This window comes from Halichondria panicea, chromosome 1, assembly GCF_963675165.1.
Source record: "Halichondria panicea chromosome 1, odHalPani1.1, whole genome shotgun sequence".
In the NCBI taxonomy this organism is placed as follows: domain Eukaryota; kingdom Metazoa; phylum Porifera; class Demospongiae; order Suberitida; family Halichondriidae; genus Halichondria; species Halichondria panicea.
In genome coordinates this window covers 8,226,680-8,248,961 of record NC_087377.1, presented here as the reverse complement: position 1 = coordinate 8,248,961, position 22,282 = coordinate 8,226,680, and the positions used below count along the sequence as shown (strand labels likewise).

Genomic DNA, 22,282 nt, shown 5'->3' with positions numbered 1-22,282 from the left:
AAATATTTTGGGATTGGAGCATTTAATGATACCATTGTGTTGGTGAACAAATTATCTAAAACTCGTCCAAAAAGATTTCCATGGCAACCAAAGGTGGTGGGTGTGTGGTGATTTATATAACACCAACATTTTGCAATGAATGCAGTAGTATGTATGAAATAATCTGTATCGCACTTCAGCTGTCAATATTTGCGCCATGTTGAATTATACGATGATATCCCCGGAGTCCCCAGTTTCTGGTTCAAGAGAACAAGCTAAATTTTGCCTTAGCCACAGATTCATTAATCAACACACATAACAACTAGAGCACTAAAGTGCAAACCCTCAGCTAGGCTGGTGACATGATTATAAAAAGTGATATAATACAGTGCATGTAGTCATGTTGTTATCATAGACTTAACTGTCTAATATTAATTTATAATAATTGTATATATGATTTTAATTACCGTGCACTTATATATCATACAGGATGCAGTGTTGCTTACAAAATGAGCACCTGTAGACAATATGATGCCTTGAACAGCCAGATGGTAGAGCAAAGCAATTCATGCTTGAAGAGAATCAAATCGTCACTGTCATATATGAGTAAAAGAAATTTCCTCACACATTGTGGATTTTATCTATGGTATCACAATCAGAAAAAACTATAAGTATAATATTGTATATATATATATATATTGTACTCACATGCATGATGGTCTTGTCATGCACTTTTTGTTTTACAACCATGAATTTTTAAAATTGTGGCGTCACTTGTTCTGACTTATCATGCATGCGTTACAATAAGGGGTGACTGAAGAAATTACACACAACACAATCATATATATATATACGCATGGGGGAATAACAGATGAGAAACTATATGAGGGAAACTATATAGTAACTATATTATTGCACATAATTATATACAATAGTAAATAAACATTCTGAGCTATATACTACAAGCTATACAATTAATGTCGAGTAATAATAGCAGTTAAGGCTTCGATTTTGCTGTCTTCTTAACAGATACACTGGCATCATCATCAGTCTATTGCATAGTAGACAATGTCAGTATAGTTTATATACCAGCATGCAGTGAAGCATGCTCATATACACATTATATACAAGTACATAGCAATCAACTTTTGTGAAAGCATGAACACAATCATGAGTGCGTGTCAGTGTGGTGTACTCACCTGCAGATCTGTATTAGCAACCCTTTTACTCCTTCTGACTCCGTGAGATGTCTTTTGGCTGCAGTATATATAGGTACACATGAGGGAGTAGCCAAAATCATTTTTTTACCTTTGTTGAGTGGAGTAGCATGATAACAGGATCAATCCACGTAATTCAGCAGTGTTTACAGACTTTTGCAGGTGCTTTGATGCAGGTAGTCCAGAAAACTGATCAATTGTGTTAGTGTAAATACTCACGAATGCTTTTACATATATCATCACGTACCTTGACCATTGTCATAATATTGTGTATCACATGAATGCCACATTCAACTCCATCCTGAGCGGCCACATATACAATAAACATTCGTGAAATGAAATCCATCACGAAACAAGGAGTGCGTGGAGTATCCAAGAAGACTAAAAAAATTGCATTTGGGGTAACTAAGCAAGTCAATAATTTAACTTTTATGATTACCCCATGCATGTGCACTCTATAAATTATATACCTTCACACACTGTATATCCATCTTTGCAGGTTGTCGAATGCACATGCTTAAGAATTGAACAATCTTGTGTTGCCTGCTCTAAAAAGTGAGAGAATTGGCGACTGGGAGTCAAGAACATAGACACTACAGAAAAGGAAAATTGTACTCACATTATATAGTAATAATCTTTTTCACAGACCAATAAAACATGTAATCCTATCACACAATATAATGCATCCATGAGGAGCTCACATGCATGTATGGGTACTGGTCAAATTAGACTCCAGAAACTCAATCACATGCATAATAACGTACGTTTTCTTTGGGAGATTGACAGCAACAAGAATCCAGTGCCAGCCTCTATAATAATTATGATGCATACGTGGGAACAATGAAATTCTCATAAACACTATATATGAAAGTGAATTCAATGTGACAACTTATACCTTACTCTACACGGAAACAGAATCCATGCCTTTTCTTGCAATGTGCATACATCAACTCCGTTTGAGTTTCTGTACCCACTCTTCAATCGGTCCGTACTTTTGCAACTTGTTTGTTTCGAACAATCTTGAGAGTCTTTGATACGTCAGAGCACTGACGACAGTCATTGCATGTGGTACACATTCTAGCATGAACCTAAAATATAAGATTAAAATGCATGTGTGTAATTTATACTGTGGCAACTATATAGATATATATCACCTAGTAAAGTAGTCAATAACTGCATCAGACACTCCTCTCTTCGGGTAAAGGCTCCTCACATCTTTTCGATTCAGCAAGTAGCTTGTGCTTTTGCTTCCACCAGATATCACTCTAAAACAGGTGTTCTTATAATTATAGTTATCTATACACAGAGTTAGATAAGTATATATATACTGTATATGCATGCATGGCTTGTATAATAATTATGTATATGCATGCATGTGATTGTACTCACATTTCATTTGGTAAGGAACTCTCTTTGCAACATGAAAACTCCTTTTTTTGGTCCACTTGAAAACCAATGCACACGCAATAGTACCAGCACTGACAGGTGTCACATACAACCCATTGAATCCTTCTCTTTCCATGCAAGGAGCTTGCAATACACTGGCCAACCCTGTCCATTACGCAGTATGATGATACAGACTCAGTGAGAAGAGGACCATCAACATTAATTTTGGCACTGCCATTACTATACGTATAAGGAAGGAGACGATCAGAAAGTCATGCAGACATACAGTTAACATTTCTGAATGATAAGAACACCATGCATGCATGCAGGGACTATAAAATATATAAAAATTATGACAAAACCACATAATTCAACGTGACAATTCTATATAGCGAGTCTGCATACATGCATGACTGCGTGTCTATATTATGCGTATAAGTTGCCAGTCAGTATAATGCCACTTACATTCATCTGGGAAGACAGGTACGATGTGGTTCATCTGTTGATTCAGCTAATTGCGTCCACATAATGTGAATTGCCTTGCTCATTAAAAACTGAGGCACTACGCAACTGTCATATGCATCCCTGGGATATTGACAGTGCTGCTGTATTGTTGTGTCTAGTGCAGACGACGCAAACTGTACTTGCAGCAATCCTACAATAATAATATCATGAAGTGGAATGGGTCAAGATCAACTCATTATCTATGCCAGGCATGCATGTATACATGTATGCATGCACTATACTACTTGTTCTATATGCACACCTGAATAACTTCCATTCTCAGCTGTTGCTTTAGTCTCCTCTTTCAGGGTATACTGCAGCAGTTCAGTGATGGAAGCACCCACAGGCCTGTTGACAAAGATACTGTCTGTACTAGCAACGATCGATAAGAATTTGAAGAGCACGATCCTGGCTGCTGAACTCATTTGTGAACTGTTACAGAAGTATACATGCATGATTAGTATAATTAATAGTATGGCTAAGAGTGCAATATGGGATTAATAGCACGAGTAACAAGCAATGGCAAGGATACTAATTTCACGAGGCGTATAGCCGAGTGCTATTAACCTTGCCAGTGCTTGTTATGAGTGCTATTAGTCCCTTATTGCACGAGTAGCCATACTATTGATTGTTAATCGTTTGTGATGCAGTTTTAAGGACATTTTTAGCTGCAGTTTCAGTAAAAACATTAGCCGCGGCCGTTATTCGAACGTACGGTCGTCAAGGCAGTAATTGCACGTCGTTCATTTACTGATACGCGATTAATCACTGTACGAATCACAGTGAATAATAGGACAACATGTGATTATAATTATTATAACACTTACATTTTAGTGATTGATAAATTACATAGTATACCGTATAGTGTGTAATTTTCGTGGGGCAAAATATTCGTGGTTTTCGTGGTTGGAGGTCTGACTACGAATGTTTTACCCACGAATGGAGCGACCTTGCCTACCTTTACCTGCAGTGCAAGCAGCTACCACGAAAATATTACCCACGAAATGTCTCAATATTGCTGAACCACGAATATTAATTTTTGTCCCCCGAAAATTACCCGCTATACGATACCCTGAAACACACCAATTTCCTGTATAAATCATGATGCTTCACAGCATGGCAGAATGTGAAGAGGCGAAGCATTTCACTTTTCGATTCATCTCCAAAGAGACATGTGCTGATGGAGTTAAAGAAGCAGTTGCCGTCTTTAGTTGATGCACCAGCATGAAGGTCCCTACGAAGTCGACCTTTCGCCACACTCTGGAGTCTGTATTAATTGCATGCATCATTATAATGCTATACATGGCTATACATGCACGAGCATGATAAATTATTATAGCCTATATAAAGCCAGATCACTCACTATATACGTATATACATAGACTAGGATCGTGCATGCATGTATAATTATATACACTATATTCCTTGGCAGTTATATATACGCAGTTAACCTTCGATCCAAGTAACGCCTTCTAACTTCTATTATATCCACTGGGTGAGCAGCATCTAAGCTACTGAAATCTACTAAATCGTAGGTGTCTTTAGCTTTCTCCACCAACTCCTCCCATGGATGACTTGCTGCAAAGTCATACACTAAAGGCAATGCATCTTGAGGATTGAGGGCTTGATGATTCCGGTCAGACTGCACATAATTATAATGATTGATCACACATAATGTAGATTATTATACTCACTTTACTTGGTTGTAGATGTTGATGTTCCTTGACCAGAGGAGCATGCTCATTATCTGATTCACTTGTCAATGAGTCATCACTGGTATGCCTGGGTGCATGCATATGCATATAGTGTCATAAAATGCCATTAATTCACCGACAACATAGATATAGATAATTGTGTATGTATTTAATAACATACACTTTGAATATCTCAGGACATTCCTTCATACAAGCATCTAGGATCTGACAAAGCTCATCAGAGGAGTACTTTCGTTCATCATCTGCATGCATAATGCATGTATGCACGTATACAACATATATAATTCATACGTACATATACTCATGTTATACACTGAAGTGTGGTGAGCAGAATAAAAATTAATTATAACACCTAAAAAAGTGTGCTATATAATATGCGACTGTTAATTTTCAGTGTGCTCAGCACACTTCATTTTTACAGTGTATAGGTGTACTTACTTGGCCCTTTGTGTGTAGGGCACTGGAAGCGGAGTTCTTCCGGAAACCACCTCGGCCTGTTTAAGTCACAATAAAATCCCTTTTTCTTACCTGCATGAAGATAATGTAACACTTATTATAAGTGTATCATAACATTGCATGCTTACGAAACGGGTTGAGAACTCTATTGGAAAGCTTTCCAAGCACATTATACTTCAAGGTTGAGAAATCTGTTGTTGAGATGGGAATGGTTGGTACTGTAGGTGGATGGTTTTGCCTTCCAGCTGGTTGTTCTGATTCTATATGTCATGTTGTATGTGAGTGAGTGTGCATGTGTGCGCGTGTGTGTATTTGTATGTCTACATGCAGCATCATAAACTAACTGGACGATGTTGACTGTGCTGCAGCTCTAAGAAATTCATCTCTTACAGCTTCATTCTCAACGAACGATTTCATATGTTCAGGTCCTGCATGTCAATATAATTATAGGTATATATACGATGAATCAAGTGTGTTGTGGTTTGTAGTAGACCTACCTCTCCAAACAATTTGAGGGGGCCGGCCCCTCTCCCTTTTGTAATAGAGAATGGCAAATTTGGGTACAATCACTTGGCATTTCTTTCCATTTAGCCATTTATCCGCCTATAATTATATATCCAAATATATATGTTATAGTTATAACACGGGCACGAGGGATGTATGGAATATATTGCACTGAAGCACGAGGGCGCCAGCCCCGAGGGCTGAGTGCAATATATGCCATGCAGCCCGAGTGCACGTGTTATAACTAGTTTATATCCCGAGGGCATAGCAACATAACACTGTCCTAGTAACACAATATAAACAGCACAAAAAAAGACAGAGACAACTCTAGACACAGCTCCATCTCTTCTCTCTTCTAGACGCCAGTATCTGCAGCGTATAAGATTGGCATGACCGACGAATGGCTTGACACAAAATTGTTGGAGTTTTAACTGAAATCTGCAAAACAGCCCCACCCCACTTCTGGTGCTGCAAAACAGCCCCGCCCCACTTACTGCAAAGAAATAGCCCCACCCCACTACTCAGTGAATACTAGCTGCTGGTCTACGCTCGGCCTCATAACCAAGCCAAGAAAGCTCGCTTCTACACTGCTGCAAAACAGCTCATGCCCCCAGCAAAAAGAGCCACTTCTAGTGCTACGGTGAAGCAGAATTGACATGCATCACGATGTCGAGGACTAGGTCGATCTAGGAATTGGAACACAGAATCTTCCACAAAATAAATCTTGGACAATTTTAAAACCTGCACGGTTGCAAGAAGAAACTCCAGCAGTGCTGAACATTCATTCCTGCATGGCTGGACATACTTTGATACTTGTTATTTCTCATGCGTATTAATTTAATTTTAATTTAATTGTCTGTCTAATTGCCAGAGGGGCGTTTTGCGGTCAGTGCAATATGACTTTGCGGTCAGTGCAATATGACTTTCAGCAGTGCAATATGCTTCATATTGCACTTGGCAACAACGTAGCAACGGGATATAAATATATATAAACAACATTGAAGTACGTTTTACATATTAATCATTATATATAGGCTAAGCCACAGAAATGGACCAACTCAGATAAGCGAGGAATACACATCATCAGTATTCTAGTTAAATCCATGCAGGAACAAGAATCTCTTGATGAGACCTGTCTGATATAGTAGCTACACATAGTATCACCACACATGTTTTAGGTACAACCACATTTGACAAAAATACACTATAGTCTAGTGAGTAGACAAGCTGAGCTCTTAGCTTAAATGTCATTGTAGATTTCAGCATACAGAGTCGCAGTGAGGCTTTCATTCAGTCTAATGTATAATAGAGTCTGTAGATGCAGCTGTATGATGAGTTTTTACGACAGTAGTCTGACAAATTGTGTAAACAAATAATTATAGACTTGAATTAGTAAAAATATCATTGTGAAACTTCACAGCTGTAAAAGTGTACATACCAGACTGTCGTGTGTTACTTATTACCTTACCTGTCGTATAGGCTGTTGTGTCTATCCAATTTCCGGCTGGATATGATATTCTGATAGACCATGCAGGGAACAGGTTTTCGAGTTTCCAACAAAGCCACCATGCATGCAGCATTTGAAATGAGCTGATACCCACCTATAAAAGAATGAATGCAAGCTAAGCTGCATGAACTAGTTTCTTACTTGTCAGTGTCGTCCAGGCCGTTGGTCCGCCCAGTTTCCAAAAACAGAAGAGGTTATGGGCCAACGTCCAGGTTTTTTAGTATAACTGCATGATGCCAACGGAGAGCCACCAAGCTCTGACACCAACTATGCAGGAACACATTAAAGCTGCGTGAACTATTTTCTTACTTGTCGTCCAGGCCGTTGGTCCACCTAGTTTCCAGAAACAGGAAACCTTATGGACCAACGAGCAGGTTTTCCTTTAATTGATGCAAACAAGAGACACTAAGTTTTGAAATGAGCTGACACCAACCTGGAACACATTGCATTCAAGCTGCGTGAACTATTTCTTACTTGTCGTCCAGGCTGTTGGTCCACCTAGTTTCCAGAAGCAGGAAACCTTATGGACCAACGAGCAGGTTTTCTAGTTTAAAGATGCCAATGGAGACACCATGCAAGCTTTGAAGCTCACACCAACCTGGAACACATTAAAAGAAAGTGCGTGAACTATTTTCTTACTTGTTGTTCAGGCCATTTGTCCACCCAGTTTCCAGAAACAGGAAACCTTATGGACCAACGAGCAGGTTTTCCAGTTTAATGATGCCAACGGAGACACCATGCAAGCTTGCTCACACCAACCTGGAACACATTAAAAGAATGCATTCAAGTGCGTGAACTATTTTTTTACTTGTCGTCCAGGCCGTTGGTCCATCCAGTTTCCAGAAACAGGAAACCTCATAGACCAACAAGCAGGATTTCCAGTTTATAATGATGCCAACGGAGACACCAAGCTTTGAAATGAGCTCATAATCACACCAACCTGGGGAACACAGAATGCATTCAAAGTGCGTGAACTTTACTTGTCGTCCAGGCCGTTGGTCCACCTAGTTTCCAGAAACGGCCTCCTGTATGGACCAACGAGCAGGTTTTCCTGATGCCAACGGAGACACCAAGCTTTTAAATGAGCTCGGATACGGCTATAAAAAGAATGCATGCAAAGTAAGTAAACTATTTTCTTGCTTATTATCCAGCCCGTTTGTTGGTCCACCCACTGAAATAGGAACTTTAATGGACCAACGAATGCATTTTCAGGTTTACTTGATACCAACGGAGCCATATCGAGAATGTTTAAACGCTTGTACTTTGTGTAGGGAGTGAAAGGACACCAGAGAGACCTGGACCAGCTGTTCCATACCTTTCTTAAATTGTTGCTTCAATTATAGATAGTAGAGGAATCGACAGACATGTTTCGAGAGACTACTCCGTTACTTCTTCTACTATCTATGCTTCAATCAACAGTATATCTACATGCTGCATAGGCTACATGCTGCAGGGATACTTGAGCGTCTAGCTCTGTACTGTGTGCATGTTGCATGGGGCTTGTGTGAGCCCCACCCACCCTGCAGGCTCTCAGCCTCCTCATGACGTAATCTACCTTTGGTCCATTCATCAGAGTCCCATTGCCATAATCTGGAAAGTGTACTGCGGTTTTCAGAGTTCTTGCCAATGTCTAGAGCGGAAGTCACTGGTCACGTGATATTCCCAAACATTTAAGGTTGGACAACATCACGGGAGCACAATATTGCTGAGTCAGGCAAGTTTTTTTACATGGTTTTCATTTACAGACAAACTTATTCGTTACTAGTAGTTATCCAGAGAAGTCTGAAATAAGAGTGTAGCTTCTCAGTATTATATAAGGAACTGGTTGAAGTGACTACCCCGGTCTGCCTACTCATTTTGTGTTGCTGCAAGCTGATGTCAGTGATGAGTCATATAGACAGTAGAATCTCTCTCTCTTAGCTCCAGACATCCAGTCCTGTGTTACTAATAGTAGCTCACAAAACTATTGGAAGTGCTTACAATCTCAAGGATAGCTTCAGTGGTGATGCAAAAGGCTTGCAAAGGCTATTTCCAAGGTTGATTTTCTCCCAAATCATGTATTGGGAAAAAATCGGTTTAGAATGAAGCTAGAATTCAATCTTGTTACGTAACGGTTCAAGTGACAGGTACTTCCGTATGGCAAGCGGTTTGTAACATAAAGAAATGATGGCGTTATGACGTTTGAATGTTATAACATGACATACGTGACGTTTTTTTTTTTTTTTTTTTTTTTTTTTTTTCCAACTTTAATTTTATTGCAAGTGAGAAGATAAAAGACAAAAGACAAAACAAAAAAACAAACCAAGAAAAAACAACAAAAACATGTGACATAATTTTATAAAGTTCCTGGGTGAAAACACATGTTTCAGACCGATAGCACCCGGCCTTCTTGAGTTGCTAGGTCAATAGTGCCAGTGTCTAAGGCCTTCCATGGTGTGGTGGTGGTGAATGACTTCCTAGAGCCTCTGATGCACATAATCTCTGATCTTATGAGGGAGAAATTTAGCCTACATCTCATCCAATTCAGAGTTGTGCTGTATGTTTTGTCCTGTTTCTCTGCCAGCATTGAAGCTAGTTTCTTGTAGACAATATCTGCAGCCGGACCCATACCTCCAGCAGCAGAGAAAACCAAAGGCGTGAACGATCCATGTTCGACTTCTCTTACACGCTGTTCATAAGCTCTCTTCTTCTCCATCTCGTTTCTTCTGTAGCTCTGGGCCATGGTGGAGCGGCGATAGGTAGGTGCGTACGGGTTGAAGACCCTGACATCAAAAAATGCACTCTGTCTATCGTTGCTCCAGAAGCTCTGGGCCACAACATCAAGGCGAGCCCCATCCTCGCGGTTGGTTGTCCTAAGTTGGAACTGCTCTTCCGTCACAGGCTGTAAGGTTGGTTCAATACCCACATCTGGACATACTTCGCTCATAAGATTTGCTGTGATGTTGCGTATTTCATTATGTCTTATTGTTGGAAATCCTCCCCTAGAGCAGCTGAGTGCATGCTCTACTGTGAAGTGAAGTCCACAGACACAGTGAGAGGGTAGGTTCTGAGGCCGCCAGCCGTACCTGAGGCAAAGAGCATCTCTGAAGGCTCCCTTGTATAGCATGAAACCATGCTCTGCAATAGGCAGCGCTGTTATCCAGCTTGAGGTACCTTTCTCTGAGCATATTCCAACCATATGGCGCGCCGTGTGTTTCAATAACAATGTCTGCATATACATAGGAGTGTCCTGGTGTGAATATACCGACATAGCATGCACGTGCAATGATCGCCTTATGCAGTGATCATGTCTGCACATGCAACCATTAGTCTCTGCACATGCAGTACAGTATAGACCTGAGTCCCATTGAGAAACATATACTTTGACCTGATGCAGCAGCTCTATGTAAAGCACGTGTATCAAAGATGTATTAAAAATTAATGATGGATATAATAGATGATATGGACATGGATGAAGACGAATCTGCCATTGAAGTACTCGGCTGGAACACATTTTGCATGTGCAGACATGATCACTGCATGTGCAGAGACTAATGGTTGCATGTGCAGACATGATCACTGCATGTGCAGAGACTAATGGTTGCATGTGCAGACATGATCACTGCATGTGCAGACATGATCACTGCACACGCAGAGACTAATGGTTGCATGTGCAGACATGATCACTGCATGTGCAGAGACTAATGGTTGCATGTGCAGACATGATCACTGCATGTGCAGAGACTAATGGTTGCATGTGCAGACATGATCACTGCATGTGCAGAGACTAATGGTTGCATGTGCAGACATGATCACTGCATGTGCAGACATAATCACTGCATGTGCAGAGACTAATGGTTGCATGTGCAGACATGATCACTGCATAAGGCGATCATTGCACGTGCATGCTATGTCGGTATATTCACACCAGGACACGCCTATGTATATGCAGACATTGTTATTGAAACACACGGCGCGCCATACAACCATTTTTTTCTGTTTTGTTGGTTTGACGTTTAGCATGACGTACGTGACCTTATAACGTGGCGTACGTAACCTTATAACGTGGCGTACGTAGATACTTTGAACCTTGACCTTGCCTTCCTTATCACCTTCTTGCCTTTTCATATGCGCATGCGCATAAGCAACCTTGCATGCCTTAGCTTTCATAACAAGCTATTGTATTTTTCCAAGATCTTGCAATCATTTTGGTGAAAGTCCAAAAACGTCACTGCGCACGCGCACAGATCTAACACATGTGTACGTTTACAATGTACAATGGCTTACAGTGCAAGTGATCGTGAGGCAACAGCTAGGCAACCAGCTCCAAGCAGAAGAGTAACAGTCACTGTTCTGCCACCAGGGTTTATGAGTACAAGTGGATGTATGCAAACAGTAAGTGTGCACAATTAGATTGTCATGTAGGAAGATCTATATCTATAGTGCTCACTTAATAGAAACATAATTGGTGACAATAAATACATTATTTTGTGGAGCTAGATCTAAACTATAAGTGCGCTAACTGCTGATAATAATTGTTTACGTGTAAATGTTTTCATAGGGAAGTACAACTTCTGACACGACTCGTACTCCTGCTCCGACACCACTAACACAATCTCAAATTTTGTACCGAGTAAAGATCATCAACCCGGCAAAAAAAACAGACATGGTTGTTAGAGACATGAGGACTTTTCATAGCCATTTCTCATCTATGACAGATATGAAGGTCAGGTTAATGGAAGAATTCAAGAGTCAAGTACCAGCAACAACATCATTTTCAATGGGTTACTTTGCTGGCCGCCCATCTGCTAAATATTGGATTTACACAGAAGAAGATTTAGCTTCGATGTATAGCAAGTCTATCACTCAAGAAATTATGTTGTGGTGTGATGGCCGAAATGTTACTGATAGTGAAACTCCAAATCCTAAGCGGCGAAAGACTGGAGAAGGGTGTTTGTCAAGAAGAGAGGAAAAGGAGCTTGAGGTAGAAGAGTTAACAAAAGAATTGAAGGAACTGAATAAAGAAAAATTTAATTTAAGCGAAGTGCAGTACCGTCTGTGGGCTCGCATGATTACAACAGGGATCCATTCAAGTAAAGATACACCTCCACAAGTCCCTATGATTACTGGTATTACTCCAAAAAGGAAACAAAGAAAGGATGACTTGACAATGTCAGATACTATTGCGAGCACTGCGGCAGCCGTTGTTAAGGCAATAAATTGTGTTTCTCCAGTCACCCAATCAGCTACTATTCAACAGACTATTTTAGATTCATGTACACCTACCAGACGTTCAAACGATTTATCACAATTGGGAATTTCCCCTGGTAAAGCCTCTGAAATACGTGGAAAATCCTTTGGACAGCTAAGCACTCTCAAACAGTTGTATGATGACTGTGTCTTAACACAAGATGAGTTTGAAGAGCAAAAGCGAGATATTTTATTCGGACTGAAAAGGCTTCAGTGACATGAATATAATGTACTTGCAACTTAGTATGTCAGGGGCGATCCTAGGATTCAGTCAATGGAGGTGCTCATTGCGCGCGAAGCGCGGCGCAAAATTTAAACCACGCCCACTTCCGGGAGTCACGCCCCTTTTGTCGGCAACGCCCACTGTTTTCTAGATGGTGCACAGTACTGACAGTATATACGACAGTACAGTGCCATCAGTAGTCTCATGAATCAGCCGCCGTTCTTTGGAACCACCGTCTGAGCACTCTTGTCATGAAGTCATTTCAAAATGGAATGTTGATTGCTCACAAAACCAATGGAATGTAATTAAATCGTGATCTTACGCCCACACATATTTCCTAATTGTTATACAAATCGCCAAGCGAAGGCATCTCTCTCTACTTGTGTTTTGCTGTGGTGCTAAATCTGTGCCCAAGGACCCCTGCTTGCCTTGCTTATGCTTCGTAGCAGCTTCTATGTATGAAGTATTTACCATGTGTAATGCATGCGTAATGATTATCCAAATGCGTTGAGCAAAGTGCAGTTCTTTGCTGCCTCCAAGTTCATCACCTGACTGGACTTCTGCAATTTGATTGGTCAAGACGGAATTCCGTCTTGGCACATAAAACGATGACAAGAGTGCTCAGACGGTGGTTCCAAAAGAACGGCGGCTGATTCATGAGACTAGCCATCAGCAAGTCAAGAATGTTTATGACCAGAAGCTCAATTCGCCTGGGATGGCAAACTCTAGCCAACTCTTCTTAAGGTATGTCAAATGTCAATGCAATCATGTCTAGTCTACTCTGTGTAAATGTAGAAGTGTAAGTGATGATAAACGTTTGTTCCTTTGCTTGATCTGACGACAGTCTTGATTCTTTTCTTTTCAGGCCACTAAAAGATTGATCAGCTTACCAGGAGGTGACAGGCAGCGTACAAAGTATGACCACCAGTACCTTGATGTTGAGGAAAAGAGACTTTGTAGTTTACATTGCAAACATTGATTATTATTAATTTATTGTACATACATGTAGGCTTAATTATATAATTATACTATACATTCATGTACCTCATGTACCTGGATCCAAGAACCTTGTCGTGCTGCATGTTGTGAAGCAATCAAGTGTTCTATGTGTTTGATACAGCAAACCACTTCCTACTGCCTAGCCTTATTATTGAGCCCCTCCCCACTCTTCACTAGTTCCCATGGATATCCCAGTAACGATCGAAGAAAAGTAAGTTTTTTAGGCCAGCTTAGCTAGCTAGCTAGATCTAACTGGTATAAAGTTATTGTAACTATCACTATTAAGCTTTAGATAGCTGCAGTAAGTGTAGCTTCCTTCTAGCCAGCCAGTGATGGTTGAACTATCTACTTGAGCTTCTCTGAGTCTGTATAGGGTGCTGGAGCACCAGAGTCTGGATGGGGGTGCTGGAGCACCCTAAGCACCACCCTGTGTACGCCCCTGTATGTTGTATAATTATGTTATTTATGCTGTTTTGTTATTTGTACATAATAATTAGTGTTTGTATTCTAGTATATTCCTATACTTGAAATCCAGGCTTGACAATCTGCTACTGTTATTGTTGAAAATGCATATAATACAATAGTTTCAATATCATCGATTGCTTGCATTTCTGTTTCCAATGATCTCATCATATACTTGACTTTCGAAAAAGCTAGTTCTATGGGATTAAAATCCGGTGAGTACGGAGGCAGGTAATGACTGACCGATCCAGCATCACTGATAACTTGCTCAACTTCAGGCACATGGTGGATGGAACAGTTATCCATGATGACAATACTATTTTCGTTAGTACCGTTGAATGGCAAAAGATGAGGAAAAAGGGAAGTGCACACAAAATCATAGAAATGATCACCATTTACACCACCTTGTACAATTTTCAATCCTATAATTCCATTAATCGACATCGCCGCAATGGCAGAAATATGTTATCCTCTCACAAACAATTTCTGGGCTTTCAATGGTTTGCCTCTCAAGCTGTAGCCATACGTGCGTATAGAATCCCTTGCGTCGGTGCCTGTTTCGTCAATAAACACAAGAGAACTCTTTTCATACAAAGAAACATCAGTTACAAATTCATTTCGGAGTAAATCGTCTCTCTGTAAGGCAAATGTAACCAGCTTCTGCCTTGTAAATCCGCTTTTTTTCAGCATCTTACACACAGCGCTTTCACTCACATCTAGCCCAAGTGTTGACTTTACTTCACTTGTGATTTCTCGGAGGAACATCCCCGGCCTTTGGAGTATGAGATGGATGATGAAGAGCTGCACTGGTTCTGTGATTACCCAAAATGCTCTCTGAACTGGGTATTCTTTTTTGGCAACATCTCCAGTGCATCACTCTCCAAACAGTTGACACATCAATGTTGAGATTATGAGCTATCACTGATGGTTTATAAAGAAGAGCCTCACTTTGCCATATGATCCTCCAACGTAGATCTTCACTGTAAGCACTAGATCTCTTTGATTCACAAGAAGTATTAGTAGCCATTGCTCAAATTCAAACAGATCTACTGCGCATGCGCGTGAACAGAATAAACCTATCATGGGCTCATTTTGCAAGATCTTGGAAAAATACAATAGCTACAACAGTGCAACAACCAAAGAGAGTAGATTTTTTTTTTTGGTACACATTTTTTACATTTTGTGGCATATCTTCTAAAGTAAAAGTGATATGATCTATTTGAGTGCAGGTACTGAAAGTTCAACTATTGGCGCTTCCATTGGACCACCACCTGTTACATCACATGACATCATCAGTATAAAATGGCTGTCTGAAGATGTGTACTTCCGAAAATATGTTAGGAATAGAAGTAGCTTATTTGTTTGAGTTAAGATCTGAAATTTGTTGTGCATGTACCTGAGTATATTGCTCATCTTTTGAGCTTCAACGGAAGTCTGGGCTACTAGTAAGTTCTGAGAAATACTGCATTTTGTTGTTTTTTGGTGGCAAATATGTTAGGAATACAACTTTCGATTTTATATTAGTTAAGGTCTGATTTTTGAGCAGCATGTACTACAATAGTGTACTTTTCATCTGTACTAACTTACAGGAGTTAGGCTAGCCTCTTCTTTGCTAGAGCGGCCCATCTTGTCAAAAACAGTGCTTTTTATGACTTTTGGGGCGATTTGGCTACGTAGTAAGCTCAATTACCACGCCCCTGTGACACAGAATGACCAACACCAACTGTATATTTGCAGGTAGACATCACATGACCTTTGGATGTAGCAAATAACAACAGGATGATTTGTGATGTCACAAATCAATGAATATCATTGCATACGTCAGCAAAAGTAGCAAAACGGAGCAAAATCACCATTTTTGACAAGAAGGGCCGCTCTAGCAAAGATGAGACTTGTCTAGCTCCTGTAAGTTAGTACAGATGAATTCTATGCTATTGTAGTACATGCTCCTCAAAAATCAGACCTTAACTAGCATAAAATCGAAAGTTGTATTCCTAACATATTTGCCACCAAAAAACAACAAAATTCAGTATTTCTCAGAACTTACTAGCAGCCCAGACTTCTGTTGAAGCTCAAAAGATGAGCAATATAGTCAGGTACATACACAATAAATTTCAGATCTTAACTCAAACAAATAAGCTACTTCTATTCCTAACATATTTTCGGAGGTACACATCTTTAGACAGCCATTTCATAGTGATGATGTCATATGATGTAACAGGTGGTGGTCCAATGGAAGCGCCAATAATTGAACTTTCAGTACCTGCACTCAAATAGATCATATCACTTTTACTTCAGAAGATATGCCACAAAATGTGAAAAAAATAATATAAAAAAAAATCTACTCTCTTTGGTTGTTGCACTGTAGCTAGAGATGGCTGAGCAGGATGAATTGTTTGGAGCATGGAGTCAATACTTTATTGATGTCAGCAGATTCCTAGAGAACACAGAACATCAACGTGGAATAGCGAATCGAGAATTTTGTGACTAGGTTTTGCCAAGACTAGAAGTTTGTCTGAGTACTTGCATGCAACTATCTGATCAAATGCTGCAAGGGGGTTCTGAAGTTGGAGAAGAAGATGAGCTAGTAATTAATGAGTTTCAATCGAATTTGGCTCATCTACTAGAGTGCCTGAGAAGTGTACACAGACAGTGGGTGCAATATGAAGAGATGTTAGAAACCAGCAAATTCCAGTATCAAGCTGCTAAAAGAATCTTTGGAAGAGGAAGATCTAAGTTTGAAATTGAAAAGGAACAACTAGTGTACCTATCATCACTAAATTTTAGCTGGTCCAGGACTGAAATTGCGGCCCTGCTTGGTGTGTCTTGTATATGACCATATATAGGTAAGTTTTTGACTGATAAACATAAGTAATCTTGTGTATACAGAAGACGAGTTGAGTGTGAATTGCTGGATGACTCTGCAACAACTTTATCAGATGATGAGCTCAACAGGATTGTGAAGGAAATCCATTCAGAATCCCCGACGTTAGGAGTCATTATGGTATGTGGAAGGCTGAGAAAAATGGGATATAGTGTGTCAAGGGATAGAGTCCGATGTTCTCTAAGGTCATCTGACCCATTAAGTGCAGCTTCAAGATATTGATGGGTGGTCTTAGTCGACGACAGCCTTACTCAGTTGCTGGCCCAAACCTCTGGCATATTGGTGGGTATAATTATTATTTGTACAAGTTTTTGTAAATGCATATTGATAACTGGAACCATACATGTAGATATAATTATAGGAAAGAGGGATTGATCTTGTCCCCTGCAATAACTTTAAGGCTTTACAGGCCTTCTTTAAGTTCCCAAAAGCTTGATTTCCGTGCCCCACGTATCGTGTGGAAATAATCAAAAAATATTCTTGATTGCTGGAAAATAGCTAAAGGTATCCATGTAAAGCAACCCTCCAAATATGCGACACCCTTCATAATATGCACGTGTTATTTTGTCAACAGGATGTCATTTACAGGACTTTGAAGTAGAGAGTGGAAATAAGGGGGGGGTCTAAAAGTCACCATTATTTCAACACCCTGTTTAATAATTAATAACATCGCCGGCCATGCAGAGACATGACTGGTGTTCATTCGAAGGTATATAGGGTGAATTCTAGTGGGTTTTGAGATTGCCTTTGCATATACTCAGTCATACAACTATAGTACCTGAATGCAGATGTTTAGGGGGGGAGGGGGAGGAAGTCCATTCATGGATCTTATTTTCATAGTTTCTGCTTGCACTGCAGGTAAAGGTAGTCAAGGTCGCTGGGTAAAATATTCGTGGTCCGGCTATATACTGTAGCAACTGCTGTGTTGACAATATTTGTGTATGTCACGTTCTAAATAGAGGTCAAACTATAGCCTCTAGAGAAACAATGATCAAATATGCAACACCAAGACTTCAACATAATTTTTCAACCTCCAAAATTAGGCTTTAAAAGTGTCACCTTAGATCGAATAAATACGGTATCATCCTTTTGATATTCGTCAAAATATTAATTATGCTTGATCAGAGGCCGCTCTTGTATAAAGCCCACACTCAAATAGTAGCCTCTAAAATTAATCCCCATCTTCAGTGCGATAAAAGCTGCTCTCAAATAGTAGCCTCAATAAACTTTAACCGTAATCACCTCTGAGTCATATTGATACTGCAGTGGTATCTACAGTAGCAGCTTGTTAGTGCAGACTTTCACATGGCAGACTTTGAGTTTGTGCAGGTGAAAAGAACTTACCTGCTAAACCACTTCCTGTTTGCCTTCAGAAAGGAACTGGTATGCTACTTATCAAAGAGTTGTCCCAGCGTAGAACTAACCACAAATTACATAATGCGTGGATGGATGCCAAACATTTGGTCACGACAAGCAGCCATAGATGTGTTTGTAATTGAGTCTGCATGGTAACATTAATAAATAAGCGCAAGTATTAATTTGTGACTTGTGCATTCTTATCAAAGAAGAGTTATTCCGTGCGTGAGATTCTTTACGCACGGTTAAAAGTAGCCCTTTCTAAAGGCAAAAAAGGAAGCGGTCTCATTTTACTGGAGCATTAGTAGACGTAATGAACACCTTTCTGGTCTCTCGAATTCTAATTGCTAGCAAAATATCGTATATAGCTGCAGCCTCTGATCAAGTAGTACGAGGAACAAGCAATGGCAAGGCTTCTAATTGGCCCTTGCCTGTGTTTGTTATGAGTGTTCTTAATCCCTTATACGAGTAACCTAATCGTTAATGATGCCGTTCTCAGCAATTTTAATAATATTTTTAGCCGCAGCTGTTGTTTGAACCCTGTGCAATTACTGATCCGTATGTGATACGCTTTTAATTACCCCGGGCGGCCCCGTAAACCCAAACCAGTTAGACCATTATTATGCCTCGGTGCGCATGCGCAAGCGAGGTATACGTTTGTGTGTCTATGTGTGTGTAGACTGCAATCAAGTGCAAGTAAGAGTTTCTATAGGCTTCTATAGTCATGTTTACTTGGATTTTAATTCGTGGATTTGCAAAATAATGCTTCGTTCTCGAGTTACGCCTAGTTTTGCTTACTTGGAATGCCATTGCAGTCTTTTCAGAAGCCAGGCACGTAGCCAAACTTATTTACCGAGTGTTGCTACTCTACTTAGTAGTTAGCTCTGCACTAGAATGCTAGCTATTGGTAGCTGCATTACAAGAGTGAGAAGAGAGCTGCAAGGCTCTGCTGATGCATCCATTAATTTTAGACTTGAACTTTTGGCATCGATTGTTTTATTGTTTTATCGATTGTTTTATTGTTTAACAATAATCATGGTCAATCATTACCCACTCTAAGTTTGCATGCAGCAATATCAAAAATGTTCATCATGTGTATAAAAGCTATTAGTAGCTTTATGTTATGTAGCTTTGGCATCTCCATCGAGGCATCAGCACCTGCGGTGCTATCATTATAGTATTGACTAATTTCATCACATTAAAATTAATTATGGTTGAATTATCTTGTTTCAGATTCACATCATAAGCTTATTAGATGGAGAATCGTCACTCATGGCTGCATTGACGGCTACAGTAGGCTGGTGACTTTCTTGAAGTGTTGTGGCAATAATAAATCGTCAACCGTGTACGAATTATTTTTGTGTGCAGTTCAAAAGCATCAGCTGCCATCTCGTATATAAGAATGGACCGAGGTGGGGAAAATGTATTGGTCGCACATCACATGTTAGAAAAAAGAGGACATGATAGGAGGAGTGTGATTGTAGGAGCCTCGGTCCATAATCAACGCATAGAGCGACTATATGGAGGGACATGCACCGCTGTGTGACTATTCTCTTTTACAAGCTGTTTTACTTTATGGAACAAGTGGATCTATTAGACTGTTTGAATGAGACGCATCTGTATTCCCTTCATTATGTGTTCATTCCACATATTAATCAGGCACTTGCACTGTTCATTGGTGGATGGAACCATCACTCAATCCGAACTGCACACCATAAGTCTCCACACCAGTTGTTTACAACAGGGGCACTACTTTTGCAGCACTCCGGACTCGCAGCTTTGGATTTTTTTTGAGAATGTGGAGGAAGAATATGGAATTGATATGGAAGGCCCCATCCCGTCTCAGGGACGTTCTATAGTTGTGCCTGAGGTGCCAATAAGGCTAAGTTCAGAGAATTTTGCTCTCCTACAGCAAGCTGTTAATCCGTTAGCACCTTCTGATGAGTTTGGCATTGATTTGTATGAACAAGTTTTGCAGTTTATGTCAACGATTACGGTATAAAACATGACCATGATGACTCTCATAATTTGATGTTATCCTTACATAATTATTATTTTGATGCATGCCATTGTGATGCTCAGTAAACAAAGCTCATAATTATCAACATGAAAAATGATTAATGAGAGTATGCATGCAGTACATAGCATAAGCCAAAACAATACTACCTATATAATTAAAGGGAGTTATTGTTAGAATTGACGATAATCATAATAATTATTATAATTATTATGAACATCCATGAAGGTGATTGATTGAAATGAAGGATGACACTGAGAGTAAGCTAGCTACACAGCAAAAACACATGTTATATGGGATGCATCATCGTATTTTAGTGTTAAAATGACAGATATTTATGTCATTTCTACATTAAAATAATTTCAAATGATGCATTTTATTTGAGATGTTTTATGTTATTATAACATAATTATCTGTTTTTACTGTGTATATAGCCAAAACAATTATGACGTGATCAGCACAAATAATTAAACTTAAGAAGTTCAAGGTCCATTCAGGGAATAGTAACATAATGACAATGACGATACTTAATTAAGAAGTTCATGGTCCATTCAGAAAGAAGTTACAAACAGTTCATTACCCAACAAAGGTCATTGTCGTTGAGGATTGCCATCCACTTTCCGTGAAATTCGCTATAATTGGCATACGAGATTGGTAGCTTTAGCAAAGCATCACATGTGTTGTGCGCACAAGGCCTCCTGGCCCACTCAGACGATTGAATTGTACGATGATACTGCTGACAGACAATACACTGCTCCCAGTTGTGAAGTGAAGGAATCGCTGAAGCAGATTAGTCGACATAATAATTGCCAATCAATATCTACAAGATAGCCACCAACACGTTCCTCAGCAGGATTCACCAACACGGGCAGTTTGATAATGCCTAAAACTTTCTTTGGTGAGACCGTATAAGCATCCTATAAATGGAGCACATGCATGCACACCTTCAACAGATTGCACTGATAATAGGCACTTTTATAACATTTATGAGCTAGAATAATAGGGAGGTTTTGAAATACAGGTCAATATACGAGTCATAATTATAGTATAAACATATTTTGTAGGCCCGGAAGTACTGCATGGTCAATATACGAGTCATGATTATAGTATAAACATATTTAGGCCCGAAGTACTGCATGGTGGGTAATTATCTCCTATATATTGTAGAATTAATAGATAGAGGTCATATGCATAAATTTTGGCCATTATTAGTTTGTGTTACTTGTGCAACGACATGGGGCCTATATGCCGTGTTTTGGAGGCAATTAATATAGGCTGTTAACTTGAGCATAAAAGAATAGCTAGCATGCATATAAATATATACTGTTCAATATACATGTACCAAAAATGAATTTTTTACGAGCATCGTATATAGTGGGTATATACATAAACTTCGCAGGATGACTGTTTAATAGAAAGGTTTTCGCAGATTTAATTTTCGCGGAATAGCGCAGCCTTTCTGCAGCATACATGCATGCATGCGTTAATCTTGCATATAAATGTTCGCGGTACATGCTTATATAATCAGCGAATTTAATCAGTTTATTAAATAATCAATTCTCAACAATAACGCAAAACCTATAGTACTGGTAAGTGTCCGATATCCTTGCATACTGCATGCTAGACAGGGAAAATATCTTTCAATGAAGTAAAACATGTAGTAATATCATGCATGTTACAACAATAATAACAATTAACACACCACCAGGGATAGGTGTACAAGTGTATAAATTATTACAAGTATATAGTGTAAAGATAAAAATTAATAGTTTAGTATTCGTGAGGAATAGTAAGTCCAACTTATAGTCAATGGCAGCAGATAGAGTTAATGATCATTGACGTTT

General features: G+C 39.5%; 3 protein-coding genes and 2 long non-coding RNA genes across 11 annotated transcripts in view; 2 read left to right on the top strand and 3 right to left on the bottom strand.

The window, feature by feature from the left end:
• The window catches only part of LOC135341457 (uncharacterized), a 36,409-nt gene extending 23,498 nt beyond the window's left edge, over positions 1 to 12,911 (top strand). Inside the window, exons 2-3 of one of the 2 annotated variants that reach the window (XM_064538031.1) lie at positions 11,537 to 11,642; positions 11,809 to 12,911. In XM_064538031.1, the coding sequence (XP_064394101.1) occupies positions 11,616 to 11,642; positions 11,809 to 12,714 (933 nt within the window). In that variant the 5' untranslated portion in view covers positions 11,537 to 11,615 and the 3' untranslated portion in view covers positions 12,715 to 12,911. Of the gene's footprint in view, positions 1 to 11,347; positions 11,643 to 11,808 lie in introns of those variants that run through there. The other variant, XM_064538026.1, reaches the window with a different exon arrangement.
• Positions 899 to 2,815, bottom strand: LOC135341670 (uncharacterized). 2 transcript variants are annotated; one of them, XR_010396590.1, is made up of 9 exons: positions 2,586 to 2,815; positions 2,351 to 2,461; positions 2,092 to 2,284; positions 1,961 to 2,005; positions 1,667 to 1,789; positions 1,444 to 1,497; positions 1,288 to 1,385; positions 1,179 to 1,236; positions 899 to 1,030 (listed from the first exon to the last, which is right to left on the bottom strand). XR_010396590.1 is itself a non-coding variant. In XM_064538287.1 (9 exons), the coding sequence occupies exons 5-9, from the start codon at positions 1,782 to 1,784 to the stop codon at positions 977 to 979; spliced, it is 462 nt and encodes a 153-aa protein (XP_064394357.1). In that variant the 5' UTR covers positions 1,785 to 1,789; positions 1,961 to 2,005; positions 2,092 to 2,284; positions 2,351 to 2,461; positions 2,586 to 2,815; the 3' UTR covers positions 899 to 976. The 2 variants fall into 2 exon arrangements, 1 of the variants encoding a protein (XP_064394357.1); XM_064538287.1 differs by having other exon boundaries at positions 1,444 to 1,577.
• Positions 3,102 to 6,240, bottom strand: LOC135341542 (uncharacterized). Its single transcript, XM_064538128.1, has 10 exons — positions 5,755 to 6,240; positions 5,602 to 5,685; positions 5,386 to 5,517; positions 5,240 to 5,329; positions 4,962 to 5,043; positions 4,781 to 4,868; positions 4,538 to 4,728; positions 4,170 to 4,353; positions 3,349 to 3,518; positions 3,102 to 3,237 (listed from the first exon to the last, which is right to left on the bottom strand). The coding sequence occupies exons 2-9, from the start codon at positions 5,672 to 5,674 to the stop codon at positions 3,459 to 3,461; spliced, it is 900 nt and encodes a 299-aa protein (XP_064394198.1). The 5' UTR covers positions 5,675 to 5,685; positions 5,755 to 6,240; the 3' UTR covers positions 3,102 to 3,237; positions 3,349 to 3,458.
• LOC135341905 (uncharacterized) lies at positions 6,776 to 9,356 on the bottom strand. Of its 5 annotated transcripts, none has more exons than XR_010396690.1 (5): positions 8,077 to 9,356; positions 7,578 to 8,027; positions 7,410 to 7,525; positions 7,230 to 7,362; positions 6,776 to 7,085 (listed from the first exon to the last, which is right to left on the bottom strand). It is a non-coding gene; the product is annotated as an uncharacterized LOC135341905 (long non-coding RNA). The 5 variants fall into 5 exon arrangements; XR_010396688.1 differs by having other exon boundaries at positions 6,777 to 7,085; positions 7,410 to 7,866; positions 7,908 to 8,027; XR_010396686.1 differs by having other exon boundaries at positions 6,778 to 7,085; positions 7,410 to 7,535.
• Positions 12,912 to 12,921: 10 nt separating the features above from the next.
• Positions 12,922 to 13,759, top strand: LOC135341841 (uncharacterized). The gene is made up of 2 exons (XR_010396667.1): positions 12,922 to 13,464; positions 13,586 to 13,759. It is a non-coding gene; the product is annotated as an uncharacterized LOC135341841 (long non-coding RNA).
• Positions 13,760 to 22,282: the final 8,523 nt, after the last annotated feature.